The sequence below is a fragment of the Brassica napus genome, chromosome C8, assembly GCF_020379485.1.
Source record: "Brassica napus cultivar Da-Ae chromosome C8, Da-Ae, whole genome shotgun sequence".
Classification (NCBI taxonomy): domain Eukaryota; kingdom Viridiplantae; phylum Streptophyta; class Magnoliopsida; order Brassicales; family Brassicaceae; genus Brassica; species Brassica napus.
Window position 1 is genome coordinate 17,744,393 of NC_063451.1, and position 17,117 is coordinate 17,761,509.

At 42.6% G+C, this 17,117-nt stretch overlaps 2 protein-coding genes across 2 annotated transcripts; one reads left to right on the forward strand and one right to left on the reverse strand.

Annotated features, from left to right (window-relative positions):
* LOC106437415 (meiosis-specific protein ASY2-like) lies at nucleotides 1–2,494 on the forward strand. The gene is made up of 5 exons (XM_013878310.2): nucleotides 1–214; nucleotides 305–439; nucleotides 509–783; nucleotides 880–1,359; nucleotides 1,430–2,494. Exons 1-5 carry the CDS (start codon nucleotides 1–3, stop codon nucleotides 2,492–2,494), a joined length of 2,169 nt encoding a protein of 722 aa, XP_013733764.2.
* Nucleotides 2,495–3,494: 1,000 nt separating this feature from the next.
* LOC106437417 lies at nucleotides 3,495–6,272 on the reverse strand. Its single transcript, XM_013878311.2, has 2 exons — nucleotides 6,066–6,272; nucleotides 3,495–5,921 (listed from the first exon to the last, which is right to left on the reverse strand). Exons 1-2 carry the CDS (start codon nucleotides 6,270–6,272, stop codon nucleotides 3,495–3,497), a joined length of 2,634 nt encoding a protein of 877 aa, XP_013733765.2.
* Nucleotides 6,273–17,117: the final 10,845 nt, after the last annotated feature.

Genomic DNA, 17,117 nt, shown 5'->3' on the forward strand with positions numbered 1-17,117 from the left:
ATGGCGGCTGAGATCGACGTGTCGATAAATGTTCGAGCCTTCGAGGAGTTGACGTATCTTAAGTCGATGGGGGAAGGGTTGTACTCGATCCAGATGAGGCCGAACTACAACATTATCGTCGGGCATCCCAACAGGACGAACAACTGGCAGCGTTTTTATTTCTACGTCAAGTCGGATGAGTTTGCTTTCGAGGAGCCTCCCGGCGACACCTTTCGTTTTTATGGAACTCTGAACTTGGTAGATTGTTGCTGATAACTCGCAATTGATTGCTTCCCTGATCTTACTAGTTTTCTTTTGAATGCAGTTGATCATCCGGATACGGCGGCTTATCCCGAAGAATTTAGGGAGAACGCTCGGGCTGTCGCACTGCTCGCTCAAGAAAGTTGGGATAATATTACTGTGGAAAGGATTCGGCGAGTCATCGACAGGATCTCGCGAAGTGAGTTTTCTCTTATTTCACTCGCGTTTCTTTGTTATTTCATTGTTCTTACTTGTCGATCTTTCGCAGAGGATTGGAGATCTGATCTTTTGCCACTAGTGACTGGTCGCAAACGTCGGTTTTCATTATTAACGAGAGCGGAACAGGGAAAGATCACCACTGCAAGAGAGATGAAGGCCCTTCCAGACTTAAGTGCAATCATCGGGAAAAGATTGAGTGGCTCGTCTAGTGACGTGCCGTCAAGGACTCCTCACGGAGTTGATCGCAGGGAGTCTCCTCCAGCGGTCATTCGACCATCGCCGGTTCCCGACTCTGTCGGTTCCGAACCTTCAAGGGAAATTTTGGTGCCAGAAGTCGACGAGTCGGCGCGGACTAAGAAGAAAGGATAGAAGAGACTGGCTCCTAACGCATCTATCACTGTGGTTCAGGGGGGTTCATAGGAAATTGCTGCCGAGGTTCGTCAGAATGAACCTCCCCAAAAGAAGAAGAAGAAGCATGCTGAAAAGGACCCGGTACCGAGTGTCGGGGCAGAGAATCGAGAGCTCGTGGTTCACGAAGAGTCGAGTCGTGGTAACGCGGCTTCGCCTTCTGGGCCATCTGTTGATCGAGGTTCTGACGGCCGAGACCATTCTAAGACGCCCGAAGGGAGGCGCGAAGCAGGAGTTTCTCAATCGATCACTGCCACCACTCCTCGTTCTACACCGTCGGCCCCCGGAGGCAGCTCTACTCGAAAGAAAGGTCCCGTCAAGTTCCCTGATCACGTGGAGTTCAAATACGACGGTGACACGCCGCTCGCCTACGACCCGGAGGAATGCGCCGAGTTAGTTCACCAAATCCGAGGAGGTGCAAAAGATATGCCGCCGGTTAAAGACCTTATCTTCAAGGATGCTTATGTCGATGCGGCAAGGACCAAGGTTCTGGTAAGGGTTGCTTTCCTCCTTCTGTCTTTTTAATGCTTCTGGTCCTGACTCTCAATCTTTGTTTACGCAGAGTGATGGTAGCTTGAATTACGTCGTTGAGCTGTACGACACGGCCTTGAAAGGAACTATCTCCAAGTTGAAGAACACTGAAAGGCTCGTGCGAGTGAATAACTCAGCTCTTGACCTTAAAACGAGTGAGTTCAAAGCAGTGATCGAGAAGGCTGAGACAGAGCATAGTCGATTACTCGCAGAGAAGAAGGCCCAGAAGGCGAAGTTCACGGAGAAGTTTGGAGAGCTGAAGGGCAAATTCAAGACTGCTGGCGAGAAGATCAGAGTTCTTGAGCGAGAAAAAGCCTCTCTTGAGGAAGAGAAGGCCGCTTGGGAGAAGGAGAAGGCCGCTACAGCCTTAAGGCATCTGAAGGAGATTAATCGGTTGAGGGACTCCCGAAGCTACGAGGTTACCCTTGAGAGGGTCCGCGTCCAGACTGAGATGATCGCAAAGTGCAATAGGCACTTCAACAACATTCGCGAGCGGGAGGCTCATCGTGATGATTTAGACACCGCGAGGTGTCTCTACAGTCAAGCATTCGGGACGAAGAAATGTCTTGAGGCGCTTAAGGAGAAAGGGATCGACATCCCTCAGGAATCGATCGATCTGTTCGCCGGGCAGGAAAAAGAGTATGGTGAAGAAGCCGCTCGCCCTGATGTGGGTGAAATTCCTGAAGAGTATCTCTGCATGTCTTCTCTCGCTCTAGCGTCTAAGTTCCTCAACGAGAACGACCTGGCGGCGATCGATCCGTATGGGTCGAACGCTGGTTTGATCAATGCCGGAACCGCTGTTATCCTTCAGACTCCATGCAGCTCGCAAGGCGAGCCGTCAGCTGAGAGGTCGGCGGTTCCGTTGGTCGAGGGATCGACAGCTCCTCCCGTACTTCCCTCGAGTGATCCTGGTTCAGCTCCCTTAGGAGCAAGCTCTATGGTTGATGAAGAGGCACCAGATCCGGTCCTCCCCGCTGAAGGAAGAGAAACGAGACCCGGTCTTGATGACCTGGTCGAGTTGTCTGATTCTTCGATCGAAAGAAGCGGCCAGAACGAGTCCAGCGACGGAGCACCTCCCGGAGTAGGGGAAGATTAGAATGCATCATCAGTTGAGAGGGGGAGAGAGGGAGCAAGGACGCGATTGCCCAAGTCCCCGAAGAACCTGAAAGCATGTCACTGGAGGCTGACCCACTCATTTCCGACGCGGGAGTTGTCGAGAATGCTCTTGATCCGGTTCCTCGACTTTCAGTGGACGACCCTGGCCGTGTTGAGGGCTGATTCTTTATGTTTGTTGTAATCTTTCTTAGTTGTTTTGTCTTTTGGCCCTTCGAGGTCTTGTGTTGTTGTAACTCTTAACCTCTTTGTTTCGTGGCTTTGTTTTTTGTTTTGAACCTTCAGTAAGCCGTATGATTGTTTTTGGACTTAGAAATTTTTCAAACGAAGTTTGCCTTAGTCGTGAAACGAGGCTTCTTGGACTCGGAACTGCCAAAGGTCTTTCGATGAGTCGTCGAATTTTTTTTCTGACTTTAGATTTTAACGATTTTAATCTGGCAATATGGTCAACATGTCGAAGTAACACTCAAGGCTGATCAGATGGTTTATCGAGTTTTGGCGCGTTGTGCCGTCAGTTCGAGTCATCGAAAAGTTAAAATTTCCGATTTCGAAGAGGATCGTTTGTTTTTAGGTTGGCCAAACCTGACTTTAAAGGATCGTAAGATGATTGAAAGCCGTCGTCTCGATCGTATCGGCTGGGACCGTGATACGACCGGGAGTCCCCCGAGCACGTGTCTGATCAGGACATGCTCGTTAGTGGGTGCGAGTGCTAGTACGTTCGTCCGAGAGACAGGGTCGTGCTCGTGCGTAAGCATCTCCAAAACAATTCGCACTTCCTCTCGTCGAGGGAATTTGTTTTGATTTTTTGGTTATAGCTTGACCGGTTAAGGCTGCCTACGTACCTCTGGGAGAGGATCAAGCCATTCGTAGTTTCTTTAGGCGAGTGAAAGTGACTGATTGTCATTCACTTGTTGGTTTTGAGGTCTGATCGAGCTAAACTGGCAGTCGCTCGATCATTAGATACGTTCTCAAGAGTAGTATCTTCAGAGATGCATGGAGTTCCATGCTCTGGGAACAGGTTCGCCTGTTGATGTCTCGAGTGAATAGACTCCTGGTTTAATGACTTGGGCGATCTTGTACGGTCCTTCCCAGTTAGTTCCAAGCTTGCCTGCGTTCAGCTCCTTAGTATTTTCGAACACTTTGCGGAGTACAATATCGCCCAGTTCGAGAGGTCGAGACTTGACCTTCTTGTTGTAGTAGATTTCGATCTGATGCTGATAGTTCTGGATGCGGAGCAAGGCTTGGTCGCGTCGTTCTTCGATAGCGTCCAAAGCATCGAATAGCAAGTCGCAGTTAAGCTCGACGTTCTGCGGCATTTTTGACCGACGTAGACTGGTTACGTTTACTTCAGCGGGGGCCATAGCTTCGACTCCGTGGGCCATTGAAAAATGAGTTGATTTTTTTGCTCCTCGAGGAGTCGTTCTATGCGACCAGAGAACACCGTCGAGTTCATCGGCCCAGCATCCTTTTTTCAAGTCGAGGCGTTTCTTTAACCCGTCGATTATGATCATGTTGGATGCCTCAGCTTGACCGTTGCTCTGCGGGTACCACAAACTCGATGTGTTGAGTCGGATTCTCCATCTTTCGCAAAACTCTCGAAACTTGTTCGATATGAACTGGGAGCCATTGTCAGTCACTATTTCGTAAGGTAGGCCGTGGCGACAGATGATGTTTTTCCACACGAACCGTTGAACTTCTTTTTCTGTTATGCTGGCGAAAGCTTTTGCCTCGATCCACTTTGTGAAGTAGTCAGTTAGGATTAAGACAAAGCACTTCTGTCGAGAGCTCGGCATAGGGCCGATTATGTCCATTCCCCATCGCATAAAAGGGTATGGTGCCATCATCGTCCATAGCAGCTCTGTCGGGGAATGGATTGTCGAAGCGTGTCGCTGGCATTGGTCGCACCGTTGAGTGTATGCTTCGCAATCCGCGTTCATCGTTGGCCAGTAAAAGCCAACGCTTTTGACTTTTAGAGCGAGTGCTTGACCTCCAGAGTGATTTCCTGCAGCGCCTTCATGTGTTTCGGCCATGACAAGATGTGTTTCTTCGCCGTTGATGCATTTTAAGAGTACTTTAGTTGCGGTCCATCGATGGAGCTCTCCATCCAAGATGATATAGTGGGCACTCCGTGTCTTGAGTCGTCTTGCAATCCACTTCTCGGGAGGTAGATTTCCATCGACCAGATAGTTGATGAATTCTGTCCTCCAGTCCGCGGCTTCAGTTTTTTCCGCTGCGGGGTCTTCGTCCATGGGAGTGGCTTCGATTATGGGTGCTACAACGGTCAATTCGCTAGGCGAGAGCTCGATGCTTGGGTTGTCGATCTTGTGGATGGGAATGGTCCGTTTCACCTGATCGCGCAGCCTGCTCCCCAAGGCAGCGAGGGCGTCGACGCACACGTTCTCTCCTCTGGGGACTTTGGTGAGTTCGAAGAACTCGAAGTCTTTAGCGAGTGTTTGAACGACTTTAAGGTATGCTTCCATTCGTTCATTGCGAGCATCGTAGTGGCCGCTAAACTGACTGGTAACGAGTTGTGAGTCGCAGTATGCACTGAGGCGTTTTGCTTTGACTGCCTTAGCGAGTCGTAGTCCTGCGATCAACGACTCGTATTCCGCTTCATTGTTTGAAGCGGTGAAGCCGAAACTGAACGACTGTCTGATTAGCTCGCCTATTGGGGACTGCAGCTGGACTCCTGCTCCTGACCCTTTGTTTGTTGACGATCCGTTGACGTGGAGTATCCTATTTTGACTTGAAAGGATTAGGTCTTGCTCTAGCTCTGGCGCGAGCTCGATCAGGAAGTCAGCAAGGACTTGGGATTTTGCTGTTGTTCGATTTTTGAACACAATGTCGTGCTCGCTGAGCTCGATAGCCCACTTCGAAAATCGTCTGGATTGATTAGTGTTATGCATTACTGTGCGGAGTGGTTGATTCGTCAGTACTTCGACCGTGTGCGATTGGAAGTAAGGACGCAGCTTCCTTGCTGACGTGATGACAGCAAGAGCCATTTTCTCGAGGGTGGGGTATCTAGTTTCTGGGTCGGTCATTCGTTTGCTCGTGTAGAAGATGGGCTTCTGATCTCCTCGATCTTTTCGGATGAGGACGCTGCTGACCGCGGTAGAGGATACTGCGATATAGAGAGAAAGTGTATCACCGGCTTCGGGTTTGGATAACACGGGAGGAGTCGTAAGACACTGTTTGAGCTGTCTGAACACCTCATCACACTTCGCGTCCGAGACGAAACGTTTATTTCCGCGCAGTACCTCGTAAAAGGGGAGGCATTTATCCGTGGACCTAGAGATGAAGCGGTTCAATACTTCAATCCTTCCCGTGAGTCGCTGAACTTCTCTGATGTTCTTTGGACTAGGGAGATCAAGTATGGCTGTGATCTGCTTAGGATTCGCCTCGATTCCTCGCTGGGTGACGATGTATCCCAAGAACTCGCCTCAGGTGACGCCGAAGGTGCATTTTGTCGGGTTGAGTTTCATTCCGTACTCATTCAGCGTTTTGAAGCATTCTTTTAGATGATTTAGATGGTCCGCCGCGCGGAGTGACTTAACCAGCATATCGTCGATGTAGACCTCCATCGTGTTCCCCAATTTGTCGGCGAACATTCGATTGACGAGTCGTTGGTAAGTCGCACCGGCGTTCTTAAGGCCGAATGGCATCACTTTGTAACAATATGTCCCTTTATCGGTGATGAATGATGTCTTCTCTCGATCGTCTGGGTGCATCATGATTTGATTGTATCCTGAGAAGGCGTCCATGAAAGTCAAGAGCTTGTTTCCAGTGGTCGACTCGACCAGTCGATTGATATGTGGAAGTGGGTAGCTGTCTTGGGACATGCCTTGTTTAGATCGGTAAAGTCGACACAGACACGCCACATTCCGTTCTTCTTCTTGATGACAACCGGGTTTGCCAACCACTCCGGGTATCGTACTTCGGCGATTGAACCAGCTGCGAGGAGTCGCTCGACTTCTTCGTTGACGGCCTTGCTTCGTTCGGGGCCAAGCTTGCGTCTCTTTTGGCGAAGATGCTTGATGGTTGGATCTATATTCAACTCATGGGACGTTATGGCGGGATTTATTCCCCTCATATCTGACGTCACCCAAGCGAACGTTGATGCGTTCTGATTCAGAAAGTCGATCATCGCGCGTTGCATTTCTTCGGAGAGGAAAGCGCCGACTCGGACTACTTTGCTTTGGTCTGAGTCGTCGATCGCGACTTCTAGAATTTCATCTTTTGGATGTTGGATTTGCTTTGCTATTGCGTTGATGTGAGGAGTCGATTGTTGCATCCTCACCGTTGCAATCAGTAGATCACGTGCCGCCTGCTGGTCCCCGCGAAGTGTTTGCACTTGACCGTTCGGTCCTGGGAACTTAACGCAATGATGATACGTCGATGATATTGCCTTCATCAAATGTAACCAGGGGATCCCGAGGATTGCGTTATATGGACCTTTTGTTCGGATAACAGAAAACTTGACTGTGCGTGTTACTCCACACGCGTAGACTGGGAGCTTGATCGTTCTGATCATCATCTCGGAAGCTCCGTTGAATCCGGTGAGGGAGCGAGACGATGGTTTCATATCGCGCAAATCGACTCCCATCTTATCGAGTGTATCGCGAAAGATCAGATCAACCGAACTGCCAGTATCGACTAGAACTTTGGCGACGTCGCACTTCGCGATTCCTACTTCGACGAGTAGGGGGTCGTTATGAGGTAGGTGAACGCCGATGGCATCGCCAGATGAGAAAGTGATCGAGGGATCATTTTCTGGTTTCGATGGCCATTTCTTCGAGTTTACTGCATGTCGTCGATGGTCCTTGACTGACCGAACCGAGTCGCCGCAAGGTGGCGAGCCTCCCATAATCACGTTTAAGAAGGGGACGCGCTCGGCCCGTCTATTTTGTAGATGAACCCTTAGGTCGTTAGACGAGTCCTCGACAATAGGTTCGTGTCTGTCACCGTTCTTGGCTTTTGTCACCTCCAGCTTTCGTCGTAAGTCGGAACGTTTAGGTCGGTTGAGCTTGATCCGGAGGTCTTCTGATTTCGAGTTGAGCTGATCGCGCTGGTCGATGACTCGTGGCTTGAGGTGGGGTCGAACACTGGAGTCTTCGACTCTTTTAGCCTTGGACTCTTCGATGATTGAGCGAAGATCGTCCTTAGAGTTGTGCATGCGGTCGGTTGTATGCGATTTTTGCCTGAGCTTGTTTCTCAAATCACTCGACTCTTCCGGTACGCCGTTCTCACTTGGTCGGTTGTTAGAGTGTTCGTGCGAGTCGCGGACTTCGTTGTCCTCTTCTTCGTCCGAGGAGGAACTCGGTCGTGCGAGGATGACTTGGACATGTCGACGGTTACGAGGTTGCTCTTCTTCGATTTGTGCTTCGCCCTCGTCTTCGTCCTGCTCCTCTAGTTTTTCATCTTCTGCACGTTTGGGTCGGGCTCCGGCCTTGTCTTGATTTTTATGAGCATTCTTCTCTTTGTTCTTGCTCCAGCTCTTGGCGTTGTTCTGCCTAGGCTTGGGAAGCTCGACGTTGGTTGTTCCGTTTTCGTAAGATGAGAAGAGGGCGTCGACCAGATGCATGCAGTTCCTCGTATCGTGCGCCTTGGACTTATGGTAGCTACACCATAGGCTTGGCTCAGTCGGGCCAGGATTCGAAGTTGAAGGCGCCGAAGAGGTATGCGGCTTCTCGTCGTTCTCCCAGACGTTCCAACCCTTCTCGCGCACGACGACAGTCGATCCTAGGGGCGGGTTTTTATCTTCGACGACATAGACGAAGCTTTTCTGCTGATTAGACTTGTTGCATGTGGCATGCTGTCGGGGTTCTTGGCGTGCCTCAGGAGCTTTTGGAGCAGTCGTCAGTTTAGCGGCCGCATTCATTTTCTTGAGTATCGCTGTTGTGTCTTCTTCCGTTCGGATGAAGTTGTTCGACCTTGCGATAGCGTCTTGAAGCGACTTGGTGGGGTTTCTGTAGAGATACTCGCGAAACAGGGACTTGAAGTAGAGGGTATTCATCAACGCGTCAACATCGATGCTGTCCAGGATATGCACCTTCGAAGCGACAGCTTTGAACTTCTCCATGAAGTCGCGGAGGCTTTGGTTCGCTCCCTGAGATAGGTTCCAAAGGTCGGATAGGGTCGCTCCCTGTCTCGTAAACATAATGTACTGCTTGAGGAACGCGGACGTTAGGTCGTGAAAGTTGTTGATGGAATCTGGTTCCAATCCAGTGAACCATCCAAGGGCTGGTCCTTGAAGACTCTCGACGAAGAGCCGACAATAGCCAGCGTCTCTTTCCTCATCGGAAAAGTTAGTCGACCTATCGCGATGTTGAATGCGGTGATATGGTCAGTCGGTTCTGCTTTTCCGGCGAAAGTCGGAAGGCGGATTTTCTCGACTGGTCGGTACCGTACGTCGGTGATTCACCGAGAAAAGGGGGTTTTTAGGGTTTCGGCGAGGACGTGTTCGATTAACGGCGCCAAAGTAGGTCCTTCAAGCATTCGGTCTTTCATGTCAAGGAACGACTGCTTAAGCTCGGCGAGTTCCCGGACGGTAACGAGATCTACGCCACCGGGTGTTTGAACCTGGGCGGCTTTTGTGTTCATCGTGTTTTCTGCGCCGGCTATTCGGTAAGTGTCGAACAGTTGTTTTCGGACCGTCGAGGCCGGATCTCCTGAGTTTCCGGCCAAAGGAGCCAAGATGGCGGCGAGTTGCTCGTTCGTCGCCTTCTGGATGGCGTCTTGCTGCGCCATCCTCTCGAGTATGGTGTGTGCGAAGGCCGCTGCTGTCGGAGCGCCTTCAGTCGTAGGTGACTCGTCATCGGACGGCGAGTCAGATCGAGCCATGATCTTTGCTGACGCTACTTTGTCTGTCCCACGGTGGGCGCCAACTGTTTGAACCGAGACTGTCGATAAACTAGTAAAGAGAAAAAAGACGAGTTCTCGTCGGTGGGTCAAGACAAAGACGTGTTTTATGAGATCAAGGAGTCGAAAAGGAGTTACAAAGAGGGAAAGGAGAGTGATCAGAATTAGTCCGGCGAAAGCTAGTTTGTCGAACCGTACAAGTCGGCGAGATGATAAGATATGAAACCCTAGATCTAGCCGAAAGTGAGTGTAGTAATTTTCGGATCCCCTCATCGTTGTCTCTCCTCCTCCCTTTATAGACGACCTTTTGTTGACCTAATTCGACTTGACCTAACCGGCCTTCTCGACGATTGGGCCGAGGTGTCGGGCCGCTGAACCGAGTCGTCGAGCCGAAGACTTACGGTCGTTCGCTCCGCCGGCTAAAAGTAGTCCAAAGTCGAGTCGACTACTGGCTCGCGAGTCGACGAGCCGAGCTCATCTGTTTTGATCATGTGTCAGGACAATCATCATGTGGGCCTTTTGGGAGGGTCAGACACATACCCAACAATGAAGTTGAATGAAGTCCTAATAATAACTATCAACGATTGGGATAATTAGTGGCTTTAATGAAAAAATGAAAAAAATCCAAAAATTGCGGTTTTGATTATTAAATTGGAGAGGTTTTGGCAGCGTACGCAAGGGAAATGAAGAATAGAGCTGTTCGCTCTAATTTTAGAAGAGACGGTATAATAATTCACAAGTAACTTTCGAGTGATTGCTCGTTGAAGATGTACCGGCCTTAGAGAGAAAAAAAAAGAAGAATAGTTTTTTGTTCCCATAAATATTTGCCTTTGAACATTGGTAAAAAAGTTGTCCAAAAAAAAAGAACATTGGTAAAAAATATATATCAGAATTAAATAAAACATTTTTTTGCCAATAAATAATCTATTTACCTTTAAAGTATAGTAACTGATTTTATATAACAAATAAATAATAGCTTTACAGCAATTAAAAATTACTTTATATTTGGTTGACAAAAAAAAGGACAAATTACTTTATATTTTCTCCATCTAAAATAGTTTGAGCATATAATAATATCAAGTTATACTACCTAAAAATAAAATCCTACAAAGTTATTATTTGTTTAGATAATGACTACCTAATAAACCATTATTATATAAATTATACTATCCAAACTAAATGCAATATTATGGTCGTAAAATATATATATATATATATATATATATATATATATATATATATATACAATCCCACGGCATAGCGCGGGTATTAACCTAATATAGGCAATTATTGCAAACCATATTTTAGCAATATAGCTTTAATATTTTCCTCTGGAATGTTTGGTGATCGTTTTAGGTAAGATATTTGGCTAATTCAGTGTATGCGAACTAGAGTTTAGGAATTACAATAATTACATTTAGTAATCGTAAGTGCTAAGTAGGAGTTATTGGTTGTTGTATCTTAATGGATTTGAAAATCCGAACTAAATCTAGTGTGATTGGTTTTATGATTTTAAAATCTGTATTAAAATCATGTGTTATTGGTTTAATGATTCATAAATTCTATATCAAATCAAGTGTTATTCAATCGTACGGATTTACTAATATATTTGATTTTATAATGGATTTGAATGGATTTGTTTGGATTTTTTAGTTAAAAATACAAAGAATCAAATCCGAGGAAAAACCTGCGGATTTGCATATTTTACTTGGATTTAGGAGGTGTTATTGGTTTATATATCTATATTATTAAAAGAGAAGTATCCATTTGAAAATGTTCTTACTTCATTAATTAAACTCCCTATTTTTTTGCTTGTCTTTTTCAGTTGCATTTATTAAATATCCTAAAACGAATAAAACTGCCTAATTTATTACTTGTTTTTCAGTTACATTAATTAAATATGTTTAAATGAATTTAAACTTCCTATTTTATTGTTTGTCTTTTTCAGTTACCTTAATGAAATATCCTTAAATAAATTGGGACATAATGTCATTTAATCAACAAAAAAAAACTCATGAATTATCCTTACGTGCATAATTTTAATAAAGGAGATTTAAAAAAACGTGCATCATTAAAATGTTACCTAAAACATACAGCACTAATATATAACATGCATCAATAAAAGTAGAATTTGACTCACACAATTGTACTGATATTATTTTCAGTTGATTAAATTAAAAAATATTTAAGAATGGCTATGTTTTTAAAAATTATTTGGTATTATTTGCTCATAACTCATTTGTCATTTGCTAAATTGTTAGAAATAAAATTTTAGCATAATATAACTCAGTTGTCATTTGCTAAATTTATGGTTTTTATTTATATTTTTTATTATTTAATTATAATATTTTCATTTTATATTTGAAAGAGAAATGAATTTTTTTCAAACAATATTTTTGTAACTGATTTTTTTTAAAAAATAATCAATTTAAATTGTTATTATCATTGAATATAATTATTTTTGACATAATTTGAGTTTTCGTTTACATCAAAACTTATCATATTTTAGGATAATTTTAATTTAAAATGTAATTTTCGTATTTTTCAAAAAAATTCTAAAAATATTTTTTAAATATTTTGTTATAAGTTTTAAAAAAATATTGAGTTGCATTTCAAATAAAAAGGTAAAGATATTAAAAAAATTCTAATTAAAATATGTAAAATTTAATATAGTTTTAAGGAAATGGTCAAAATAAAAAAAAATTACACATAAAAAAAATCATGATTTTTGTTAACAGGGCGGATCATTATTTATATGATATCGCAAACGAAAGAGAAATTTATGTTTTTACAATTATCTAATTAACTATGTATACTCATTTTTCTATATTTTTTATATGATATCACATATTCGTAAAAAAATAGATAGTTTAAGATGCAAAAAAAAAAATATTTACTTAATGAATATAATATGAATGAATTTTACAAATACATCATTTAATAAAATAAATAATTAAAAACTGAAAATTCATATCCACGCTGGCGCGCGGGTCAGGATCTAGTTTTGATTGATTTAGAAATCCATATAGTATTTATAAATCCAAGTAAAATATGCAAATCCAGAGGTTTTCCCTCGGATTTGAGTCTTTGTATTTTTAACTAAAAAATCCAAACAAATCTATTCAAATCCATTATAAAATCAAATATATTAGTAAATCCATACGATTGAATAACACTTGATTTGATACAGAATTTATGAATCATTAAACCAATAACACATGATTTTAATACAGATTTGAAAATCATAGAACCAATAACACTAGATTTAGTTCGGATTTTCAAATCCATTAAAATACAACAACCAATAACCCCTACTAAATACTATATGAATTTCTAAATCAATCAAAATATATAAACCAATAACACCTCCTAAAGATTTTTGTGAGATAACATTAGATTTTTGCTAAAATAGATCACAATAAATGATATTTTGAATTTAATACTTTTACTTTCTCTAACGGTCAAACAAATCTACATAGTATTACTTGTTTGATGTACTTATTGTTATAAATCATTGAGTGGATTACCATTAACCAGACCCGGTACAAGACCGGCCCAATACCTAGAAGATGGAGGGACGGCCGAAGCCTAGAGAGAGGAGAGAGAGAGCCGACTTCAGGAGAGAGAAAGACGGCCACAAAGCTTAGAGAAAAGGAAACCCTTTACTTTTCTTAGTAGATGTAATCTTTCCATTATTATGTTTTAATAGTTTTCCAATTCCCTGTTGGATTAGGATATGTACACTTTCTTTTTATCTTCATCTTGTAATCCTTATATAAAGGAACCCCCTTGATCATTAATAAGAACACAGAAATATTCAGTCTCTAAACTCTCTAATTACAACACGTTATCAACACGATAGACTCCAAAACCCTGAGACAAAACCTAACCTAAAATCTGTCACACATAAACCTTAATCCAGGCGCAACTTAAGATCGATCTATCTCTCAAACCCTGAGGAACCAGACGACGAGCCACATATCAAATTGAAGCTCTTGACGAGACAAATCCATCAGCGAAAACCGTTCATCGATACGATCTCAGACGCGCCCACACTCGCAGAAACAATACACGGCGCCGTCTTGGTCTTTTGGAAACCCTAATTCCGGAAAAATCCCAAATTGTTCTTGCTTGCGTTCCGGCTTACAAACACCCGATCAGCTCCAGCCCTAAGGTGTTCCTGATTCTAGACGACCTCAGTTTCCAGTTCACATCACAGCCAGCTTGAGTTCCCAATCAACCCGCTCGCGAACTCAAGAAGAAGACGCGTCCGACGTCATCAGCGCACATCCACGACTAGACGCCAAACCATCTGATCCCGATCAGACGCGTCTCGCCTCAGCATGCGACCGTTCCAGCTCGTCCCATCTCGTGTCCGTTCGAGGTTCTCTTGGTGGTCCGGGTTCTACAATCTGCAAAACAAAGGTAATCCTAATTCTGAGAACATGAATTGAACATGGTTGTTTTGTAAAGATTGAAACCCTAAAATAAGAACTCTAAAGATGAAAGCCATAGGAAAAATAGATCAAACCCTAAAGAGTAAATCGGAGCTCGAATAAGTCTGATCTCCTAAACCATAAATCGAGATTGATCCATTGATCAATTAAAATCAAAGTCTTAATGATTTTGAATCTCAAATCAAATCCCCTTGATCAAAGATCAAAGTTTTTCGAAATCCCCTAAAAATCCTAATTTTGGAAAATCGGTTTTAAATTGTTTGATTTGAACTTTGATTGTTTGATCACCTAGAGCTATTGATAGGATTGTTTAAATTCGAATCTAAATCACTCAAACTGAAACCCTAAAAAGTTTAAATTCGGTTTTTAAAATGTCTTTGTTTGATGATTGATGATCTGGGATGTTAGGATTGATAGATTGATTAATAGATCTAATCTCAAGATTCGAAATCCTTAAGGCCTTGAAACCCTTAATCTTGATTGATATTCCTAAAGGCCTTGAAACCTTAAATCTCTCATTACTTAAAAGATTGAAAGATTGATTTAAAGAATTTACATATTGAATGAGAGTTAGGTTGCTAGATCGTTTAATTCTAAAAACTTAATAGATATACAACTAAGAAATAGAATTGAATCTAGATCATGTTTAGTATATGGCCGTGTGACCTAATGCATTGCTCACACTTGCGGCCTTGTGCCCTTGATTGATTAAAATCCGTGAGGCTTAGTGAATATCAAAGTGACCGTGTGGTCTAGTAGCCGAATGGTTATATAAACCAGATTGCATTATGATCTGATCCTTAAGATCGTTGTATCACATAATAGTCGTGAGGTACAAACATCACAATGCAAAGCCATATGGCCTAAGCATCATATTGCAAAGCCGTGTAGCCTATAGTATTATAGATAAGACTTATGAAATCATATGCACTGATTGGTTGCAAGAATTCTAAATCATGAATTTATTGATGATTTCAGATGTCGAGATTTGAGCCTTCGGATTATGCTGCCCTAGATATCTCTGGAGATAATTATCCAGAATGGGAAATGAACACTTCAATTTCCCTGAAGTCTAGAGGACTCGGGAAATGTATCATTGAAAGAAATGATGAAATTGAAAGTGAAAAGCATAGAGCCATAACAATTATGCGCTATCATCTCACTGAGGAACTAAGAAATAAGTATGAAGATATTGAGGATCCTTATGATCTTTGGATAAAACTAAAATCCATATACTCAATGGAATTATGGCGAAAAGCCATGAATGATTGGAAGATACTCAGGTTCCAGGATTTTAAATCCGTGGAAGAATACGATTCTGCTCTAATGAAAATCGCCCATAGTCTTGAACTATGTGATGAAGTGGTTACAGATAATGATCTACTGTATAAAACATATTCCACATTCCATCCAAAGGATCGGTTGCTATCATATACAGCTAAGGTTTTCACAACCTATAATGACCTATTGTCATACCTATTGGCAACTGAGCAAAGAAAGCAGAAAGTTAAAGATACCATTGACAGATTTGAGAAACTTCAGAAAAGATGCATTGAGCAACAAAACAGTGAGATGAGATATCCTGAGGCATTGGATCAAGATGAATCCAAGAAAGCCGTGTGGAGTAATATAGATTGTGAGGCCGGCTTATACATTGACTAAAGAAAGATCTCGACATGATAATTTTATTTTAAGTCTATGATTTTGTGATTTGCTTTTGACCTACTTGATGATTCACGATTTTTATATATATATATATAAAAGAGTTTGCTTTGATTTCATTATATCTTGCCTGATCTTACTTGAACATATGAATGTTTTTACTGATAAAGAATTGCCTAAAGGGCATAATATCCAAGTAAGAAATCGTGAAAGTAGTATAGTGAGCCTAGTAAAGAAACTATGGCTAAGGCATTGTCTAAAGGACATTAGATACACCCAATAATATGTGACCCATCGAGTTATGATAATATGGTTTCTAAATAGAAACAATGGGCAAACAAAAGGAAACAAGTTCCTTCAGATTTTGAAAGAAAAATCGCCTAAGACCTTATAAGAAAGTGGTCGAAACTATACCTAATGATCTCTACTGATTTAAACTATGCTATAAGACCAGTATGATGAGAGGCAAGAACCGTGGTGACCATATTGAGATACACCACGAAATTTTACACTATATGGCATGATAGGATTAGCCATCCTAAAGTCTAAACTTGATGCAAAGATTGAAAAGGCACAGAGTTATCCCGTAAAAGATCTCACGTTGTGAACACATGTACACAAAGGGAAACTCATTAGGCTTAATTGTCCCAAGCACCACGACCTTATAGTATGGTCATGAGGGGGAGAGAGGATAAACCCATGATCAGTACTACAAGTTCGTGTACCACTATGGTTATAAATGGCTCGGCCATAAAAGGCCAGTCCTCGGTAGAGGCCATGTTTTAAAAATGGCCAAACCATAAGGCCATTACTCGGCCAAATAAACCATGTTATGAACAGGTCGGCCGCAAGGGCCATAACCGGCCAGAGAGGCCATTACCCATAAAAGGTTCGGCCAAGTAAGCCATTATCTATAAGACTAATATTCTAAAGTCTATAAGCTTGGAACATTATGATTTTACATGTATAGAATGATAATATGACCATATGCATCAGGCCATATAAGTGAGCATAGATATTCCCATCTCATATTGAATACGGGTCATAAAACCAGACATACACCATCTTAAGAGATTTTGAATAAACCACCACATACATATATGTGCCGTCTAAAGATGGAACCTCAGAATAGGATTGGAAATATATGTTGGATAGGAGTATTACTTTCTCCCACGATTTATAAAGAAAACTTGAGCCAAACATGGGTGATCATATTGTGGCCAAGTATACGGATTGCATCCGTCTATCCAAACATTAAAGGAGAAAGATTATAAGTTGGATAAAGAATGATAAGAATGGTTTTAAACCATCATTGTCTTGGCAAGATCCTCGGACTAGAGATTATGATTAAAGACGTCCAAAGAAAGATTATATAAAGCTAGCTAATTGAGAAGCTAATCGAAATTCCAGACACTGACCCGAGAAATGACTAACCAGCTTAGCACCAAATGAATGTCCTAGAAGAGACATAATCAAGTTGCTATAGAGTCTATACAAGATAGACTAAGTGTTCCATAAGATAAAGGGATCTCGGATAGAAAGGAATGGTGCATGGGATGATAGATCCGAGATCATACTAGAAACCAAACAGACATTGAGAAAAGGCTGCGCAGCTACACATCTAAGGTA

Excerpts from the sequence above, each read along its gene's own strand:
- LOC106437417 (XM_013878311.2), bottom strand. The coding sequence starts at position 6,272 with ATGGACGCCTTCTCAGGATACAATCAAATCATGATGCACCCAGACGAT. Across the intron at positions 5,922-6,065 it reads TCTACATCGACGATATGCTG|CGAGGAATCGAGGCGAATCC; the intron begins GTTAAGTCACTC and ends ATCGTCACCCAG.
- LOC106437415 (XM_013878310.2), top strand. The coding sequence starts at position 1 with ATGGCGGCTGAGATCGACGTGTCGATAAATGTTCGAGCCTTCGAGGAG. Across the intron at positions 440-508 it reads CATCGACAGGATCTCGCGAA|AGGATTGGAGATCTGATCTT; the intron begins GTGAGTTTTCTC and ends GATCTTTCGCAG. Across the intron at positions 1,360-1,429 it reads CGGCAAGGACCAAGGTTCTG|AGTGATGGTAGCTTGAATTA; the intron begins GTAAGGGTTGCT and ends TTGTTTACGCAG.